This window comes from Coenobita brevimanus, chromosome 43 (assembly GCF_032717465.1).
Source record: "Coenobita brevimanus isolate Jiangsu-jjx chromosome 43, ASM3271746v2, whole genome shotgun sequence".
Taxonomy (NCBI): domain Eukaryota; kingdom Metazoa; phylum Arthropoda; class Malacostraca; order Decapoda; family Coenobitidae; genus Coenobita; species Coenobita brevimanus.
This window is the reverse complement of record NC_136996.1, coordinates 1,681,647-1,703,163: the sequence shown is the minus strand read 5'-3', so window position 1 is coordinate 1,703,163 and position 21,517 is coordinate 1,681,647. Positions and strand designations below refer to the sequence as shown.

The window sequence follows — 21,517 nt, the reverse complement described above, 5'->3', positions numbered from 1 at the left end:
CTTGACCAGCAGCTTTGCATGTATAAAGCAGGACAGTAGGGTACAGGGTATTGTTTACTACAGTATTTGCAGAAGGGAGATTTGGTGGGACCGAGTGTCAGACTGTGCGGAAAAAGAATTGGAACATGCAAAATAATTTTGAAGGGTTCTGCCAGTGGCAATTCACATTCTAGACAGATCACAATACTACACACTACAGGCAAGGGGACCATAATGACACTTACCCAGAGTATGCAGTACTATATACATGAGAGTATGAGCCAACCAATTTCTGCTTAGTCCATGTCATCATAACTGGTTCGAGGTCTTTTTGCTTCTGGCCCCTCTACCTCTTCCTCTTCCTCCAAGTTCCTCAGATCTTCCGAAGACACCAGTGGGATCTGGACCATGCTGCTTCCCACTTCCACACTAGAAAAAAAAAAATTACCAATATGCTATCAATCATATGCAAGTGGCTAGAGAACTGACCTGTTGCCTGAAATCACAGAAGTTCAATCTGATGTGGGGAAGGGAACATGTAAAGATCAACAGCATAAATGATAATACTACTGACTGACTGACAGGCTCACATGACAAAATGCAAAAATTATCTATAACATTCAGCTTAATACTTTGTTATGTAATTTTTTTTTTTTAAGATATTCCCTATTTCCACCATAAACACTCACTGAGCATTCACCAAAAGCAAGAAAATATACTTAAGTGTGCTCCTATTTGCGTATGCTGTAAGGACGGCATCCAACGCATTGTACAGAGATCTGGCATTCAGCTGAGTGAAGCACATTGGTGGTGTGATAGTCAGCACATTATGATTGGGGCCTTGACCTTGTATCAAGATACGGTGCTCCTCCTTCAAACTGCAAAAATCAGAGAAGCAAATATACTGGGTATGACTGTTTTAAACTGCTACATTTCCAATATAACTTGTCAACAACACTGCAATAAAGATGGCGGTAGGTGGTGGAGACCATCATCCTTTCGCCTGACATAGTGCTGCCTGTTTGTTCCTTCCCCTTTCTCAGTCTACCTCTGTGTCTCCTCTCCTCTCTTTCTACTTCTCCCTTTCCTTCTTTTCACTTTTATTACTCTTCTTTCCACTTCAATTGGCTTTACACTCAGTGGCAAGCCTAATGGCTTCCTGTAACCCATGAAACCATTTACAACTGTAGGTGCTCACCATATAACCAAAAACAGTGAGAAGTGGAGCCTGATATGGTGTCCCTGATAACTGGGTGGAGAGATGCTAATGTGGTATCTAATAAAAACCAAACCTCCACACTAGTCCCTGCACCACACCTCACCGTGGTAAGGCACTGCCAGCTACAAGGGAACACCAGTTCAGTGCATGGGACAATCCCGCAGGGGCAGCTGCTTGCCTGTGGAGGCTGATGGGTCTCCTTGGCCAGACAAACTGATCACAACAACTACTGCATATAGAAAAAGACATAAAATTCAGTATGATATATACCAGTAGTAAACCTTCCAACAAGACTTTTTCTTTAACACTTCTTGCCAAAGGCAGATGAATTTATTCAGCTTAGGAAAGACATCCTCCAGCAAACCGAATTAAACCTGCACTAACAATAATAGGTTTTGCTCTTAGCCACTCCATGACAGGTATCTCTTTGCTTAGTTTTTACTTATTTTGCAATGACTGCAGCTTTGCTAGCCACTTGTCATATTTCTCTTTTTATGTCTACACCCCTCATGCATCATCAGACCTTCCAGTTCTCTACAAGTAATGATGTTTTGGATTCTCCATCCTACACACATTCCCTTCCCACCACCTTAATTCTGAAGGAATCTTAAAGTCAAGCATGAGGAAGTTTGTGGGGGAAGGAGATGGAAGAACAATCCCCAATTTATCCAAAGTACAGTTAAAGGCAAAATTCTTGAGTACATAATTCAGTTTTTCAAATAAGAAACAGCTGCTGTGCCACATTAAGTGGAAAAGATGAAAAGAAGAACTAGGTACTGGAGATTTTCAGGCAATGTGCTATAAAGGGCAAAAAGTTTTCAGTGGAAAGTTCATGGCACATACAAGATCCTTCTGGCACGATGAACGTATTTACAATGATTCCTGGTAAAAACATAAACTGTACTGTAAGAAATTCAAGGATAAGCTGACACTATTACCTTTTTAAAGCATGATAAAATAATGCCCTTTGGTATTTGTCACAGATTGCTAAAAAAAGAAAAAAAAAAGTACAGTATATTTCTTTGCACAACAATGATTCAAGTTTGGGACTGCAAGAACATATTAAGTGTTGTGAACAAACAAGTGTACAGAAAGTAGGAAGAAATAAAACAGGAGCTACTGTTAGTAGCCACAGCCAACTTAGTTTGGTGAGGCAATGAATGAGAGGTTTAGAGAGCAAGTTACCTTGTGTAAGGAAAAATAAAAAGTCACAAATGTTGCAGGAATCAATGGATAGCCAGCCAGACAATGGTTCAAGACATCATTAATGACTGTCACCAAGCTTGGGACCAAAGGTGGAGAAATTTGTAGTCCACTCCCCCGGGGACTCAGAGGAATGATCTTTGAGTTGGTATTATCAATAATTTTTAAAAAACGCTCATCGTACAACACCCATGTAATGCATGCACATGTGTATACGTGAGTGTTAGTGTGTGCATATTTAAGTACATGCATTATATATATAGCATAGTAATCTGGGGGAAAAAAAAAAAAAAAGGTTAAATTGGGAGTAAAAGCAACTGGACCCTTATACAAGTTTATATTGCACAGAAATTTTTCTGAATTTTTTTTTTAGGTAGGCCACTCAATCCTCTAAATGTACTGTGAAAACTATGTTCTTATGTTCTTGAATTTCAGAGTAGTCATCCAGAAGGAGAGAAGTACCGGTATGAAAATTTTGTGAAGAAAACTTTTTTGCACTTATTTGTTACTTTCCTGCCACAGAATTAATTTTCACCTGATAATATTTAACCTTACGTTTAGAACTGCTAACTGACTGTTCTTTCAGGGCATTAGGAAGGCCAAAATATACTGTGTGGCAAAAGCCTTATCAAGATACTTTTTTTTACCCCAGGTAGATGGCTCCTGGTTGGGGTCAAACGAAGCAGATGTGTTTATTGGGGCAGAGTGGAAAACGTATTCCACAAGGATGAGAATGATGATGCAGATGAGGTTGAAGTGGAATTCCTATTAAGGTGTGCCCCATCAAGTAACTCAGCAAACCTAAGGTGAGACTGGCCAATTAAGGATGATAAAGATACTCTTAATGTGTCTACAATCTTGTGTGGGCCAGCCCAACCAATTCTAGAAACCAAAACACATGGAAAACAAGCATTTTATCTTATGAAGGATGCTGTGGCCCACTGTAGGCATGATTAAGTATGGTCTAAAAGCATAAAGTGTAATATCATGAACAATTTAACTCAATGTGTAACTTTCATTTATATTATTTGTTGCTCCAAGCTGCAACTGTAGGGATACATTATGTGTATTTATGTATGTGCTTTAAGTATGTTAGAGTGTTCTTAAAATGCAAATTTAAAATGTAATTCAGTCATTGGTGCATGTTCTGTCTCTGACAGTAAAAAAAAAAAAAAAAAAATGCATTTATGTTGCTGTGTCCGAACACATATTCATGTATGCTTTTACATTTTATATAGTAGGGACATTAAATATAGGGATGTGAACATAACCAGAACTCTGCAGGTTTATTTGATCGTTCTGAATCTACTGATGTCCTCACCATAAGGTGAAAAAAAAAAAAAAAATCATAATGAATAGATTATATGGAACTTAATTTTTTACATGTTTTGCACACACCTAGGCCTTATCATATAAAATTACAGGTCTGTCTCCAGTGTTGATAATAAAGCCTGTAGGCCTACATAAAGGCCTTTTGTTTTTTTCACCCCAGATGATACAACAAGCTGATGAATTACAAAAGATCACATTACAGTATAAATACCTCATAATGATGGCTTGTGTAAGCTCCCTGGCTGGCTTCCTGCTGCATTTGTCTTCAACAATTTCCACTCCAAGGCAGAGTCCAGTACCCCTAACATCCCCCACACAGCTGTGACGTTCCTTCAGCTGTGTCAGGCTCTCCAAAAGGGTCTTCCCAACTGCCTTGGCACTTTGCACCAACTTCTCATTATCGATCACCTCTAACACTGCCATCCCAATAGCACATGCCACTGGATTCCCCCCAAACTGTTGTAAATGGAACAGTAAATTACTGTCCATCATATGTAATATATATATTTGAACATGCATACTGTAAAGAAACACATGGCACTGTAATCTTTATGGAGGGGAAATACAATGTACAGTGCAGTACATAACTACATTGAATAGTTATATGAATAAATTTTTACACCATTAACTGCACAAGCAAATCTGCACAATAATGTAAATTTATGAGTACAGTGTCAGCTTTTAATTTTCAGTCTCATACAGAACAACTACAACACTGATCAGTAATACAAACATTCGGATTATTGCTTTAGTACTGTTCAGTGATAATTATATGTTCTACCAAACCATATCATTCATCAGCAAACAAGCACTGTTTGTCATATTCATACTGGGTTGGGAGACCCTGAACACATCTTCCTCATTTCCCTCTGAAGAAAGACTCACAATCTTCCTATCTCCTGCATATAATTAACCTCTTCAATCAGATGTCTTTTTATTTCATTATTATTGACTCCAAACAAGCTTATTTAGCTCTGAAATTTTTCAAACTGGAGGAGTTTGATACAACCTCCAACAAACTCCTTCATTACTGTAATAAAGGTTAATCTTACTTCATTAAAATTAGTTAAGTAAAACATCATTCAGAAATACGGCTGTACTTTCTAGCTCCAACGCTCCTCATGGGGCAACACTGGAATGGGTGATGGATGGATGGATGGATGGATGGACTTTCTAAAGTGTAAGAGAAAAATAGCCCTTACCTCTATATGGTGGTGGCCGTGCAAACACAGCAACCGCAGGCAAGCAACTACCCCTGCAGGACCATCCCATGCAGTGAACCAATGATGCTTTAATTAACCAATTTGTCACATATACGTGCCCCAATAACATTCTTGAATAAACCTGAGGTGGTAGCAAGAATTAAATCTTGATAGAAAAAAAATATATATCCTCGGAATGAAGTGGTTAGAGCAATGAGACTGCACATCCTTCCATCCATCATCCAATCCCATGCCACCCCATGAGGAGAGTAGGAGCCCAGGGCTAGGCAAGCTGGTCCTGACATTTAAGATGAAAGTGACCAGCCTCACTCATCCCTGTGTGGCATTATGTGAGCAATAAACCCCAACCACCCCTTGGATATAAACCTACACAGGCCCAATCTGAATGGAGTGCCTTACGTACCCACTAAATCACCAGGCGGCATAATTTAGTTATATGGTTACCACCCAGCGTAGTAAATGGTTTCCTAATGTACAGGAAACCATTTGGCTTGTCACTCAGTGTAGAGTCATCTATTGGTAGAAGAAAGAGGAAAGAGTGAAGGAAAGAAAGACAGAAGAGGGAATGTAAAGTCACCCGTTGGCAGAAGGAAGAGGAATGAATGAAGGAACGAAAGACAAAAGAAGAAGGATGGAAGAGAGGAAAGGGCAGACACCCAAAGCAGCACTATATCAAGTGAGTGGACGGTGAGTGCCCCCACCTACCATGAAGAACTGCTCAAAGTACATATAATGGGTAGTGTGGTTCCCATTTCCCTATGATAATGTTTGTATGGTACCATTACTGTGAATTTTCGTTCAAAATTGTAGCTACATCTTACTGTTGAGTAGTATTCCCCCAAAGAATCTGCTATTTCTCTGGTGGTGATGACGGCAGCCATGGGATGACCATTGCCAAGTGGTTTGCCTGTTGTTACAATGTCTGGGATGACACTATAATGCTGTAAGGCAAACACTTTCATTAACTCCTTCAATTCAATGACATATTTTTCATTTCACTCAGACTACTTTTTTCAGCTTAAAGGAGATTTCTAGTATTGAAGAGGTTAAAGAACACAGCAATTTAACCTCTCAAGCTCAGAAAGTCTCTCTGAAGCTGAATAAACTAATGTACTTGTTTAATAATGAGATGAAATGACATCACCGGATGGAAAGAGCAGAATCACAAACGGTATTATAACAACATCAGAAACACAAGTAGCTACAGTGAACTTAACTGATCATGGTTTAACTGTTTCAGATCACTGGAGACCCCGTGACCCCTATGTCAATTACTGTACACAATCCTTTTCCTCACATTACTAGACAGTTATTTGCATACAGTTAATCAGTATTTGATCCATACTGCCCCCCCTCACTCTTGAAAATATATAGGCTACAGTGTTCTTCACATGCTGGGATTATATATTAAGGTTCTATTTTGTGTTTTTTTAGTCATACAGTATTCAGTAATGAAAATTTGCATTTGTTACAGTACTCACACCTGCAATGATACATGTTGTATAGCTACTGTACACAAGTTTATGGACAAAATCTAAAAGATATAAACAGACAAAAACTGACAGTTTGTGAAATGGTTTTACTTCACATTTCTACCCATCCACTCCACTGACAATTTTTACTCTATCCTTGTTATCACCGCTATCCCCAGATTACTTTATTCAGCTCAGAGAGACTTTTCAAAATGAGGTTAGATAAAATCTTCATTTATCACCTTCACTATATGAGATACAGTAAAAGCTCGATTAACCAGCATCCGATGCATCAGCTCATCTGTATAACCGGAACGCAAATTCAATCTGGCATGGGGTCGAAAAAAGATTAAAAAAAAAAAAAATTATGGTAAAGCAAGGACAGAAAAGTAATCCCTCTGCTTCAGCTTCTGACCCTGTTCCTTCTACTTCTTCATCTCCTGATTCTGTTCCTTCCACTTCTTCAGCTCCTGACCCAGTTCCTTTCACTTCTTCAGCTCCTAACCCAGTTCCTTCCACTTCTTCAGCTCCTGACCCAGTTCCTTCCACTTCTTCAGCTCCTGACCTTGTTCTTTCCACTGCTCCTTCTCCACTGTCTGAATCCTCATCTCATGATCCTGATGATCCCTCAATAATTCTTGATTAGTTCTGTACAGTACAGGATAAAGTAGTGTATGCAGCTACGTTTTCAAAATTATTTTGGCCTGTAACATATGCTATATTTTTCTTTAAATAATTTTTGGTAATGTTTGCTGCTTTGTGTTCAGTCCTGTACAATTTCTCTTGCTGTCTTTTTGTGTGTACTGTAGTGTACCTTTACTGTATCTTACCTGCAATGTATCTAATACTGAATGATGTACTTTATGAAATAAACTCCCAAGTCTGGTCCTATTTCATTTGTCTGACCTCCCAGAAAATTTCTAAGAGTAACATTCGGTTATCCAGGAATAGAAGAATCCCCATGCATTCCGGTTAATCGAGCTTTTACTTTATCCTCTAAACCAATAAAATCATGAAGCAGCCAGAATACAACAGAATTATATAGCTGGATTGAAGAGGATGAGGATGTAAAGTACTGAGGATAATACAGGCTGTAGATTACTTACCATATCAATGGCCTGAATAATGAGTGTCAACTGATATACTACCAATTCTGCTTGGCACCCTACCGACAGCTGTTCTACTCCATTCATCCATCCATTATCAAATCCTGTACTGTCCCACCAGCAACACAGAGTCCCTGTGTTGGGCCATTATTGGTAATTAACTATCCAGGCATGGAAGGCCATTCATATGCCCCTGAGCAACATTATGTAAACAATAAATCTAACCATTCCTTGTACCTGAGCACTTACTGGTCATATCCAGTTGGAGTATCACTCCACCAAACCACCAGGTGTCCATATGGTAGCTGTATGGTTACCATTCAAAGGGATATATGGTTTCTTGAGTACAGGAAACCAAATGATTTCTTGGTCAGTACAAAGTTCCCAGTAGGTAGCTCTACATTAGGTTACTCTATCTTCATCATCATCATCATCATCAACCAGACTCCCCTTCCAACCCCAATGTGGGGTGAGGCAGGGTCCAGAATGCCAGAAAAAAACTGATTTGAGATACTGTATTAACCAAAGATTTCACAACAGAATGAGCCGCTCCCATTAACTTGCCATTCAAGCCACTAGAATCCTTGTTCCATCTGCTTATTATTACATTCAAGTTCTGAATCCATCACTATAAGAAATGTGACAAAATGAAAAGAGTAACAACAATAAAGATCATAATGACAAATATGTACTCATGAGGTCAAAAAGTGGAGAAAAATAAGCTATAATGAATATGCAATGGCAGTCATGTTCCTATGAAAGGATGACAATACATTAAAGATATAACATTACCTCAAAGGCCCAAAAATACTCGCCGGTTCTACCAAGCGCTGTTTGCACTTCATCGGCAATACACACTCCACCAGCTTCACGTATAAGACTGTAATACAGATATCAGTGACTTCGTTACATTATATCTCAATTATTGCAATTTATACTGAACTTCACTCTGATTACCACTTAACTAATCCTGTACTAGCCTCCTGCAACAACCCCTACTCCACATGCTAAAGCCAGGAATAATTTTTTTTTCTTTATTCATAAAAATCACAAATCTTTTCTTAAAACTGTAATGTCTGGTGCACCTTCCTCGTGGTTTTGTATCAACTCAGTTCCTATGATTCACCCAGGAAGAGGAAAGATTGAAGGAAAGAAAGAAGAGGAAGGAAGTAAAGATGGAAGCGAGGAAAGGGCAGACAACCGAGAGTGGCACTACACTGAGTGAGTGGATGGTGGGCAACCCCACCTACCACCATTTATATGCAAATATACAGTACATGTTATAATGAGACTATATTGCATAGAGGAGGCTATTACATTAGCTCATGTTGTCTCATATGTGATTTAGCAATAAAAGAGTATAAAACAGGATCCAGAGTGCCTTAAATAGAGACCCTCCCAATTTTCCAGAATATTCAACTTACAGTAATAAGGTAGTGTATAAAATAATGTGTTAAGCAGAGGATGTGCTGTAATTTAAAAAACATGCATCAATATGACAGTATATTGTCACAATAAATACATTACTTACTTGTATAACAGCTTGTAGTAGTTTCTTGGAGGCACAATGACACCACAGTTGACCACAATACATTCTGATATAAAACAACTGATGTTCCGGTTGTTTCTGGTAGCCTGGGAAATGATGCGTTCAGCTTCCATCACATATTTTTCAGCTGATTAATATGTAAAACAAATCTTTTGTTAGATTTTATATTCTCAAAAGAACGGCTAAGATAATGTACATAAACAGCATTGGCATTCCCCACAAATGGCTGAGGTACTGTACATTAAATCATGTGGACATACTTGTACGCAACAAAATATGTTTTAGGTAAGGCCACAAAGGGGAAGAGCCACACAAGCACCAAGAAATGAAAGATGGCTTCTTCTGAAGGAGTACTGACTACAAAATTCTGATGCGAAAATGTGACGTACTGACTACAAAATTCTGATGCGAAAATGTGACAAGTCAGTAAATTTCAATGCCAATCAGTGCAAACACTGCATCACATGGAGGGAGGGGGGCTTTTACCAACACAGGGATATTCTTTTTACAATAACTTCCTGTCACTGAAGTTATACTTTCTAAACAAACTTCCTTTCACCTAAATTAAATTTTCTGAACATAGTAAAACACCTCTCACCACAACTCATCAATGTTGGGGTGCTCCCTTCCCTCCACTCTCTCCAAGGTGGGAGATCATTTGCAGCAGATCAGTCACACATTCCTCAGATGCTATCAGAGCATGCACACACACACACACACACACACACACACACACACACACACACACAATCAATCAATCAATCATTTCCTGTGGCACCCTCGGGGATGCATAGGGCCTCGATGAACTCACACCACCACATCCTATCTTGTGCTAACTCCTCAAGATCTCCCCAACACTCATCTCCAGCTTCCCGTCTCATTGTCCTCACCCACGTCTCTTTTGGCCTTCCTCTACCTCTCCTACCAAGTGCCACCCACCCTGGTGTACCTCGTACTATTCCCTGTCTCCTATGCACATGTCCTAGCCACTTCCATCGTGAGAATCTAACATATTCATCGATCAGCTGCACTCCCGTTATTTCTCTAATTCTACTATTTGGTATCCTTTCCCACCACTTAACTCCTAATATTCTTCTAAGTGCTTTATTTTCAAACACCAAGAATTTATTTTCCATAGTCACTGTGCTGTACCAAGACTCGTGTCCATAAATTAAGATACTCCTAACCATTACCTTATAAAGTTTGATTTTTGTATGCACAGAAAAATTGTTATTATTCCAAATATTTTTACGTGTCCATAAATTAAGATACTCCTAACCATTACCTTATAAAGTTTGATTTTTGTATGCACAGAAAAATTGTTATTATTCCAAATATTTTTAAGCATTCCCATTGCCTGATTAGCCTTCTTTAACCTTTCCTCGAATTCAAAGTTCAAAGAACCATCCTTGGCTAAATAAGTACCTAAATATTTAAACCTATCAACTTGCTTTACAACCATACCTCCAATTACACATTCCTCCGCATTTTCCATATTCATATTGATTATTTCAGTTTTTCCACAATTAATAACCAAACCCACCTTGCGACCTTCACTCACCAAACAGTCCAACACTCTCTGCATCTCTTCTGGCCCATCACAAATCAAAACTATATCATCTGCATAATCTAAATCCAAAAGTTTCCTGTTCTCTCCCCAAAGTATACACACACACACAAAAGGCCACAAATGAGGTTTATACACCACTACAAAGTTGCAAACACCCCCTTGTGAATGCTAACAAGAAATACCAAAACTATGGACATTACCTGCCCTTGGAAATACCAGAATTCCCGACATTACCTACTAATACCTGAACTAGCCTATGGACATTACCTTCTCTAAGACATACCAGAATTCCAGACATTACCTGCCCTTAGAAATACCAGAACTACAGACATTACCAGCTGTTAGAAATACCAGAACAATGGACTTCACCTGCTCTTGGGTCATCTCTGTACATGCCTCGGTAGGTGTCAGGGTATGGAATGACATGGACAAAATCTTTCTTGCCCTGGGCCATCCTCTTGAACATTTTAGGACTTATGTCAATTAAGTTCCCGAGGTTGCCATGATATGCTCTGAAACAAAGACATCCAACACAGTATTTTTATATGCATTAATAATGTCTTAAAACTTATTAAAAACCTGAATGTAATTGCCCCTTACTTAATGCATGATAATAAAAATGAATCTGTTATAATATGGAGATAAAATCATCATTAGCATGCATGTGCACGCAGGCACGCACACACACACACACACACACACACACACACACACACACACACACATACACACACACACACACACACATACACACACACACACACACACACACACACACACAAGAACGTGAAATCCCAAATTTAATTAATATTTATCTCAATCTACCTATCTATAGCCATATACCATAATCATGTAAGGGTGGCAATTTGTCTCTGAGTTAGTTGTTTTATGGAGAGGGGCACTAACCCTCCACCAACCCACTTGTTGGCATGTAGGGAAAAACGTATGGTTGGTTATATGATTACCACCCAGAGTTTTTAATGGTTTCCTGGCTTACAGGAAACCATTTGGATTGTCACTCAATGTATAGCCACCTGAAAAGGAAAGATGAGTAAAAACGTAACAGGAAAGATGGGAGAAATGGGAAGAGAGGAGGGCAGACACAAACAAAAAAACTGCAGAACTACATCAAGGAGTGGCTGATGGCTGCCACCACCTACCAAATTAATAAAACCATTCATGGATCTGGACAAAGCATACGACAGAATAAACAGAGAAGGATTGTTGAAAGTTCTGTGCATGTACGGTGTAGACGGTAAGCTGCTAGGTGCCGTTAAGTTTTTTTGATGGCAGTGAGGCATGTGTAAGGGTACATGGGAATCTAAGCGAATGGTTCACGATCAATGTGGGTGTGCGACAAGGTGGTGTGATGTTCCCATTTTTATTCAATATATATATACTATATTTGGACAGGGTGATGAAAGAAGTAAAGACACGAGTAATGGTGAGAGTGACAGCATTGGTGATGAACTGGACAAGAGTTTGGTAGACTACTGCAGAGTTTTGTAGATGTCTATTTGTGTTTTGCCTTAAGAGTAAATGCAGAAAAGAGTAAAGTGATGGCTTTTAAGAGAGAAGGTGACTACCTGTGTGATGTTACAGTGAATGGAGAGAGACTAGAATTGGTAAGAGAGTTCAAATACCTGGGTACAGTGAGAGAAAAGAGAGAAAATGTGCAAAAGAAGTGGAAGCTAGAGTGACACAAGGAAGTAAAGTAGCTGGTGTTATGAAGGCCTTGATAAGAAACAGAGGCTTGAGTGTGGCAGCTGCATGAGACTTACATGAAGAAGTGTTAGTGCCAACTTTAACATATGGGTGCGAGACTATGGTGTGGCATGAAAATGAAGAGTCAAGAATGAGAGCAGTGGAGATGGGTTTGCTGAGGAAAGTATGTGGAGCACAAAGAGTGGACAGGATACAGAATAATGTGATTTGTGAAGGATGTGAAATGAAGAAGTCTATGGACACCAGAAGCAAAGACAGTATACTGAGATGGTATGGCCATGTGGAGAGAATGGATGACAATAGAGTGGTGAAAAGGGTATATCTAAGTGAATTTGACAGAGGAAGGAGGCAAGGCACGCCAAGAAGGTGGAAGGATATGGTGGACGAGTGTGTGAGGAAGATAGGTATGGAAGTTCGTGAGGCTAAGGGACCGACAAAAGATCAAGCTGGCTGGATGAATTTTGTGAAAAGAAGTGCATGGCCAGGGATTTGGCACCCCTTTTAATGTGACAGTGTTTGGACTGGCTCTATCAGATTAGTATATGTGAAGCTACAGAACATGGTGAAAGTTTTTGGCCTATCAGCTGGAGCCAGAATTCAGTGGGTTTGAATGATGAGTGAATGGAAGCATGGCCCACTGAATTGGGCAAACTTTGGCTGTCTGGACACTGCTACTCCTCACCCAACCCTAAGGTGGGAAAGGAGGTCTGGATGATGATAAACCATTTTGCTCTTAAATAAGATACATTGTATTCATAGCAATACAAACTGGAAACAAAATGGAAGACATACATACAGAGTAACGAAATTATGGATCTCATGAAAACTTTGGATAGAAGTAATGCAAATGGTTCCTGATGAAATATCCAAGAAAATGCTTGGGCACAAAGTACAGTACGGGTAATGTAGAGACCCGATTCAAAGGCAATTCCTACTACTACTACTACTACTTCGTCATTACATAGCATATTCATGAATTCACCAAGTAGTGGCAAATCACCAATGATAAGACACTATGAGCCAATCTCTCTTACAAGTGTATTGTAATAGTGTATGCAAAATTGTTTAAGCTTATATCAGCTTCCTTTAGGACACTGACACCACCATAATCAAAAGCATACAATCTATTTTATCTATAGTAACAGTATATACCGGTACAGTATTTCAAAGCCATGCATCATACTTACTCATCAAATACAACAACATCCTTCCTATTTGTGTAGGATCTTGCTAGTCTCAAAGCAAGATCATTGGCCTCTGATCTGCGAAAGAATTAGTAAACATTAGAGACGGGTCAAAAATATTAATACATGAAAATTTGTGCTTTCCAACTCTATCCTTTTGCATATTCTATTCTTACCTCTTCCAATCCTCACAGCCAAACAAACTTGACTAGCATACCTTAATAAAGGATCTCCAAGGGCACAGAACCTTGCTTAGAGGCTTCTATAACTATTTTTATTTGGGGGAGGGGAGATAAATAATTCAAATGCAACTGGATTTCACCCAACCACTTCCTTCCTTTTGGATGTTTTCACAAGCCATACAGGTTGGTAATACTGCATTCTTCTTCCCTTATGCCCTGGGATACAAGGTGAAATCTAATAAAAAGAAACTAAGATATGTTCCTTTTGTTTTGTTCATTTACCAAGGCTCCAACATGACTGCATGCGTCAGCCTTGGTCACTTAATGGCTGCTCTCCATGCTGCTCGATCTCTGGCAGCCTCCCTATTCAGTCCCTTATCCCTGATGTCACATTCTATGACTTCATCCCAGGTCCTTTTCAGTCTGCCTATTGAAACCCTACCCCCAGTGTTCAGATTTCTCACTTTCTGCACCCAACTGTCATCCTCCATCCTCTTCACATGCCCAAACCATCTCAAGCTACCCCTTCTCATCACAACACCAATACACTCCAGTCCCATCCTTCCTCTTAACTTTCCATCATAAACCTAGCTCCCCCCAGGCCTCGCATTCAAGAACGCACTGCACACTGACCTAGTCACTGTCATTTCTATACGTTTGAGCCTGCAAATATCCTCATCCTTTGCTGGCCAGGTCTCACTACCATACAGCATTACACTCCTAACGCATGCTGCATACAATGATCCCTTAGCATGGAGGGAGAGCCATCTCAGTGTCAGGAGAGGCAACAGCTCCCTGAACTTCTAATCACTCCTCACACTAGCCACTGAGCTAGCTCCAGCCCCAACTCCAGCACACAACATGTCTCCCAAGTAACAAAACTCTTCCACACGCTCAAGAGACTCACCAGCAAGATCAATTTCATGCCTGACAATCTCCACATGGTCCCCACCACACCACACACATGAAATCAGCATTATCTTGTAGTCCACCTTTGATACCACTACATCTCTTATGCACCCACTTGTCACAAACACTGCACAAGATGGAATTATTTCTCACACCCCTGTGGCACACTTCACATAGCCACTGTCCCTCTTCTTTGACAGTATCACCATCAACTCTAGATACCATCAATACCATCACCTTTGTTTTATCTGCATTTAATCTCGAGGCCTTGTGCCCCATACCATCTCTCCACTTCCTGAATCTTTTCTCCACCTCCCTTTCACTCTCTTCATCTCAGCTTTGACTCACTCTTAAAAAAAAATAAAATAAAAAAAAAATTAAAAGCCTCAAGAGAAAAGAAAGTTGCATTACATATACAGTATATGTCATTTTTTGTGAGAACGTACTCAAAACGTATCTATTATGAAATGACCTTCCACATACAAAAATATATCAGTGCTGTGCTTACCCAGAATTGACAAGATAGCAGACACAGAGAACATCTGGCAAATAGTTGAGCAGCTGCTTGACATACTTGTTAAGGGAGTCATTCATAAAACCTTGTGCAGACACCAAAGTTGCCATCTGATTCTTACCAGCTGTTACTACTTGAGGATGGCAATGTCCCACTGAAAACAAAATAAACAAAATTAACAATAATGTGCTTCATGGATCAGCAACCCAACATAAATACTAGGTTGCAGAAAAAAAAAAAAAAAAAAAACTAATACAAAACCCCAAGACATAATGCTGCTGGAATGTTATGATAAAAAAAAATTCTAACCAAACAGCATCTGAATTGTAACGATTTCACACTCAACGCTCTCCAACTGAACTGAAGTGGACATTTTAAAAGTCTTCTCCAAGTCCAATCACATAAAAATAAAAATCAATCCACAAGTTTCAATGTGAATGACTTTGTACATGTTTGCATGGGACAACTTTGTTAACTTTATTGCAGCTCTCCAAGCTATGCAATCTCAGTTCAAATCTCCTGACCTTGAAGTAATTTTGTGGGACCTCATCTCAAGTCTATCTCTTGACACTCTACCCGAAGTCACTGTTCAATTATCAGATATGGCTGCACCTAACAAAGTCACTGTTCAATAATCATGTATGCCTAAACCTATCTGATATGTCTGAACCTAACAAAGTCACTGTTAACAATCAGTTATGTGTGAACCTAACAAAGTCATTGTTCAACTATCAGATAAGGCTGTACCCAACTATCACTGTTCAATTGTCAGATATGGCAGAACCTAACAATGTCACTGTTCACAAGGAAACAGAAGCTTCTTTGCCAGAGGAAGCCAGTATTTTATTAAGTAGCCTGATGTCAACATAATAATAATCATCATCATCTTCATAACAAACATCTCTTCAAGCACTTGTCCCCTCGTTGGAGGTTCCAAGAAAACATGATGGGGATGATGAAAGCCACTGAAAATGCTGAACCACTAACTTTAAAAATAAGTAAATAATTAAAAAGAAAGAAAGAAAAAAAAAAGATTGACTGGGTACCAGTACTGATTTTTGGTGGCCCAACTTGGCAGACATCTATAAAAATCATATAAACTTACCATGGGCAATATTTGAGACACAGTCTAAATACTGGACTCCCATGCTGTCTATCATATACTGCTTCTGAGCTCGAACAATCTTGAGAGGGGCAGTAACAACATGATGAGTGCTGTGGAAGAAAGAATTTACCTGAAACTCATTTCTACTGAAGTTCATCAAGTACACTATACAGTAAAAGTCCAATATTTCGGCATCCAATTCCCCGGCAAATCTGACATTTCGGCAGTTTTGAGAAATAGTCCCATTTACGAAAATCTCCGATCGTTCGGCAGATTCTCCGATTTTTTTCGTCAGTCTTGAAATTCTCCATGAGGCTCGCCAGCTAGCTACCCGCCTTTACCCGCCTTAGTGAGTGAGATAGTGAAAGTGATGGAACGAGTCTACCACTGCCATGAAGCTCAGAGGCTAGCTCTTTCTCCTATAGCATAAAGAGAGGACAAACATGTAGTGAGTCTAGCATGGGAAAGAGAATCTGTTTCGCCATTCTTCCGAGTTGTTGCCGTGCGGCTGCCGACTTCTCTTGATTCTTCTGTGTGCTTTGTGAACTTCGTACCGAAATACAGTAATCCCTCTAATATCCGAACGCCCAATATCCGAACATCCCCACTAACCGGACATAATCCTCCTGGGATCCAATATTCCCAAAATGGGCCAAAAACTGCAAAAAATTCGAAAAAATCTGACTTTTTTCCCTCCCATAATTTGAAATTCCCGCCTGGTGCCAAACAGCTGTTACACCATGGTCCCTTCACCCCTTCCTTCCTCCCCCTCCCCCCTCCCCTGTCAGGTTGCCATTTGGTATTTTTCATTACCAAGTGTGGGCCAATTTGGTAATGAAAAATTCGTTTGGTAATGCATTAGAATAATGCATTACCAAATGGATTTTTCACATGTATGAGGATACACAGGATGGAGATGGTGGATTGTTTGCTTTCTCTGATTAATCTGCTACCCTACATAGTGTGAAAATAATCAACATGGTGTTAGTTATAAGGAGAGTGATTACATGTATTTCCACTTGTATATATAATTAGTGAAGAATATATGCTAGCTTTACGAATTTGGTAATGAAAAGTTATATTTGACAATGAAAGTTGAGGAGATTGGTAATGTGGCTGTTGCGATCTGGCAACTCTGTTACCCCACCAACATCAACAGTCACAGCTTAACTCCGATGGAGAGCAGATACTCATAACAGTGCAAGCCACAGGTGCTTGTTTTTTGTGAATAAACAGTGAATAAACTGCAATACCTTGCCACTAGAACACACAGGAATTTACAGTGTTGTGCAGTGTTAAGAAATTAGAATTTAGAGTGCAGAGGATTAACTGTGGACTGCAAACTGGCGGTTCAAACCAGTCCAAGACCAAGGGACTTGTAAGTACCCAGAATGTTTAATATTGTATAAACTCACCTCTAAAACCTCATTTTATGGTTCTTTTGCATTTATTTCAGTCTTTTATGTCCCTTATTGGTGTGATTTGGGTCTTAAATAGGTGCTATGCATGTCCAGAGGGAGTTGTATAGGTGTTTTTCAGAGTTAGGGTCCGTAAGTACTAGTCCATAAGCTGGGGCCCAATATCCGGACAGGACCACTATCCGGACCTGCCTATGGCTCTATTGATCCGGATATTGGAGGGGTTACTGTACCTCTGAAATTACTATTCGAGTGTGCTGGGGACTTCTTCCAGCAGTAGCAGACTCCAATCAACCCCTTCTATTGTACATATGTAAATAAGGAACCTACTATAAGTTTAGGTAAGTGCATGTGAACTTGTAGGCCTACTGTACCATTACATTTATATACAGTATGTTCACTAATTTCTTTATTTTTCATATTCATGTATAGTACTGTATTCATTACAGTATTGTACAGTATCAAACAGTATACAGTACTCTCTCCAAACACATTTGTAATGATATGAGTAATGATGATAGTGTTCACCAAAACATATAAGATACTGAGTGGGTAGGGTTTTCGATAATTCAGCAATTTTGATATTTCGGCACTTGCCTGGTCCCATAGATGCCGAAAAATCGGACTTCTACTGTATTGAAATATAACTTATCTAAACATTAGTGGTAAGATAATAGCTGTGTATCTGTATTATATGGTACAGCTGTAGTTCAAAGTACACCGCTCTCCTGCACTTCACAAGTAGCTAATTGGTGCTGTACCCAACAACTCTCTCAAAATGCAAATCCAAAGTATCCGGTATATGATTAACAAAACATACGGGAAATAGTGACTGGTACTGGACAATAATAATAATTAAAAAATAAATAAATAAATAAAAAAGACAATTTTCCCACCTAATTCTGGCTATTACTGACTGCTAATTTAACTTGTTTTATCATTCATAGTCATTTAGCTTTTTGATTTTCAAGGTACACAGTTTCCAACACTTAATAGCCTTACTCTAATTTCTAGCATAAAACTGTTCATGTAATAATATGAAAGATCACCTGTATAACATTGTGATAATACTGAAGAGGTAGAGGGCAGCATGAGTGCAAAGGTGGGTGGATGGAATGAACCAATGAGGCTGATCTATCTTGTCACATTACCGTACCTTCAAGAGCAAAAGGATTCAGCTTAAAAAAAAAAAAAAAAAAAAATCATTAATATCTGTCAGGGTGTAACTGCAGGAGAGCTATCTCCTGTAGGCTATCTATATACAGCCAGACATCATAATCTCATAAGGTGTGGCCATTTGACTGAATTAGCTAGTTGTTTTACGGGGAGGGGCTCTAACCCTCCGGCAACCCACTTGCTGACATGTAGGGAACGTATATGGGTATCACCCAGCACTGTTTCCTGGCTCACGGGAAACCATTTGACTTGTCACTAAATGTAAAGGTACCTGAAGGAGAAGTAGCAGTAGTAAAAAGTGACATGAAAGATGAGGGAAATAGGAAAAGTGAAGGGCAGACCCAGAAAAGTTATGATAAAGGTGAAGGAAGAAGTGGGTAGCATTACAATGTGAATGGAAGATCGCCACTATCACCTACAATTTTCTTTTCTCATTAAACTATAACGTAATTACCACCGTGATAGTTTTAAAAGGCTGCAGAAATATGTAATTTTGAAGATGTCAACTATATATAAAACCACCGGTTTTACATGGAAACCGTGGTAAGCTGCCACCCACCATGCTGGACTTTTAGGCTAACACGACTCCAGTCAATCCGTCATTAATCGTTGCTCCACATTGACCTAACTTACCTAATTCAACCAACCCTAACTTAATTTACCCTAACCTAAACTACCAGAACAACTTGAGGAAGAATGAGTTTTGGGTCCAAATCGACCCACTGTTGTCTGTAGGATGCAACCACTGATGTCAACAAACCTACTCAATCTCGATTAACATGTTACTTTTGTGCAATTTCAGTATTATGAATGAATTATACAATCTTTAGTAACATATTACCATAGAATCTGGGTGCCACAAATCAATTTACAATTATGAAAGATAACCCCCATCAACAAATATTCATCCTTTATTAGTGGGAGCTCTTCTGCAATGTGTCCTTTACATGCTGCTGTAGTTCAGAGAATAAGAGCATGCACAATGTGAAATATGGGCTATCAAACAGTGAAGGGAAATCCAGATTCAATGACTGAATGAAAGTGCAAACTGACCAAATACGGTGAATACTGCCAGCCTCTGTACATATATAATGATACACATACTCAAGTGTATATGTTGATCAAGATCTCCATTAAATATTTCAGCCAAAGGATACATCAGTTTGGCTAATGCCTGATATATTATTTTCGGCAAATTTTTAGAAGTAACCAACGCTTTCTTTTATTATTATTGTTATGTTTTCATACCACGTTGAGTACACCGCTTCCCATCCGATCAGCGAAGTTAAGCAACGTTGGGTCTGGTTAGTACTTGGATGGGTGACCGCCGGGGAACACCAGATGCTGTTGGCATCCCTACGTGTGAAGTGGGGTTGGTGGAGGATTAGTGCCCCTCCCTGTAAAACAATTAACTCTAAGCCCTTGGCCACCCTGTTTGGGATACATGGCATCTGGCAATGAATGAATGAATGAAAAATGTTTTCTAATGCAAAATACTGTGTTTTAATTAGTTTTGACCTTCATTTTTTGGGGAAAATCCTTTTGGAATTTTGAGTAAGATTTCCACAAGTGGGTTTATCCCCCAAAATCAAGATCAAAATTAATTAAAAACACACTATTTTGCATTAAACTAACCCAAACTAACCTAACCTAACCTAGGGCCTAACATAGACCAAGTGCACATGCCTGCACCAGCCAATATGGCGCGACATTTATCCGCTACTGAGTGATAGCCTAACCTAAGCCACTATATGACTACCCCTACAAAATTTGCTCCCCCAACTCAAACTAGGCTTAAAAGGTAAGTCTTAGTTAGACTAGTTCAAGGACGTAATATAATGAAAATTGGTAAAGCTGGTTACTTCTAAAGTTATACCATATTTTCAACTTCCTAGATGTGTCAGCAGTATCATTAACCTAATCATGCAAAGTGAAGGCTCAGATTATATACGTACTCAGTGTCTGCATATTTCATATCTGTAATTAATATGATATTCTAAATGTTCCCCTTCTGATGATCACGATGAGTTTCAGCCTTCTTCCAAACTTGACGGAGGAGTCCTGAATACGTAACTACACTTGCAAATTGTGTAACAGACTTGACATCATTTTTTTCACTTCTTAAACTAAACTAGACTTACCATAACCCCCTCCCATCCATACTGGATAAAAGTGTTATAACGTGTACGCATACGCTGCGTAATAAATAAAATTAACTTCACTTCTCTAAGTTACGGAACAACAAACAATAATAACAGAAAAGTGCATTATCTCCTTCGAAGGACTCCACTTTAATCACTTTTATTATTCAACCTTTTAAGTCCTGCAATAATATAAAAAAAACTACAAATGCAACTCAGGTCCTTAGACTGTTTTCCATTATAATGAGTCAAAGACAAAAACCCTTATACACAGTGTTGTACTGATATCAAGATAAGCCTTGAAGCTTGGCTGCAATGCACATGACTGTATGCACGATAAATGCAGGGAGGGAAATTTAAATACCAATCCCTTCATTTTCCTTTTATATCTTCAGTAACAGAATGATCTCTGTTACTGGAGGTGACACAATGAAAAACTAGAAAACATAAAATGCTCTGTGTTCCGAGAGGTGTAAACAGTAACTCGCAGCGCATTTACAAGGTGATAAA

General features: G+C 39.1%; 1 protein-coding gene and 1 pseudogene across 1 annotated transcript; one reads left to right on the top strand and one right to left on the bottom strand.

Moving 5' to 3' along the window:
* Positions 1-275: 275 nt before the first annotated feature.
* Positions 276-21,101, bottom strand: LOC145397739 (ethanolamine-phosphate phospho-lyase-like). The gene is made up of 11 exons (XM_080270757.1): positions 21,008-21,101; positions 16,273-16,382; positions 15,162-15,321; positions 13,566-13,640; positions 11,023-11,165; positions 9,066-9,210; positions 8,327-8,414; positions 5,778-5,897; positions 3,945-4,189; positions 699-857; positions 276-408 (listed from the first exon to the last, which is right to left on the bottom strand). Exons 1-11 carry the CDS (start codon positions 21,025-21,027, stop codon positions 276-278), a joined length of 1,398 nt encoding a protein of 465 aa, XP_080126883.1. The 5' UTR covers positions 21,028-21,101.
* On the top strand, positions 20,101-20,219 carry LOC145397941 (5S ribosomal RNA; annotated as a pseudogene).
* Positions 21,102-21,517: the final 416 nt, after the last annotated feature.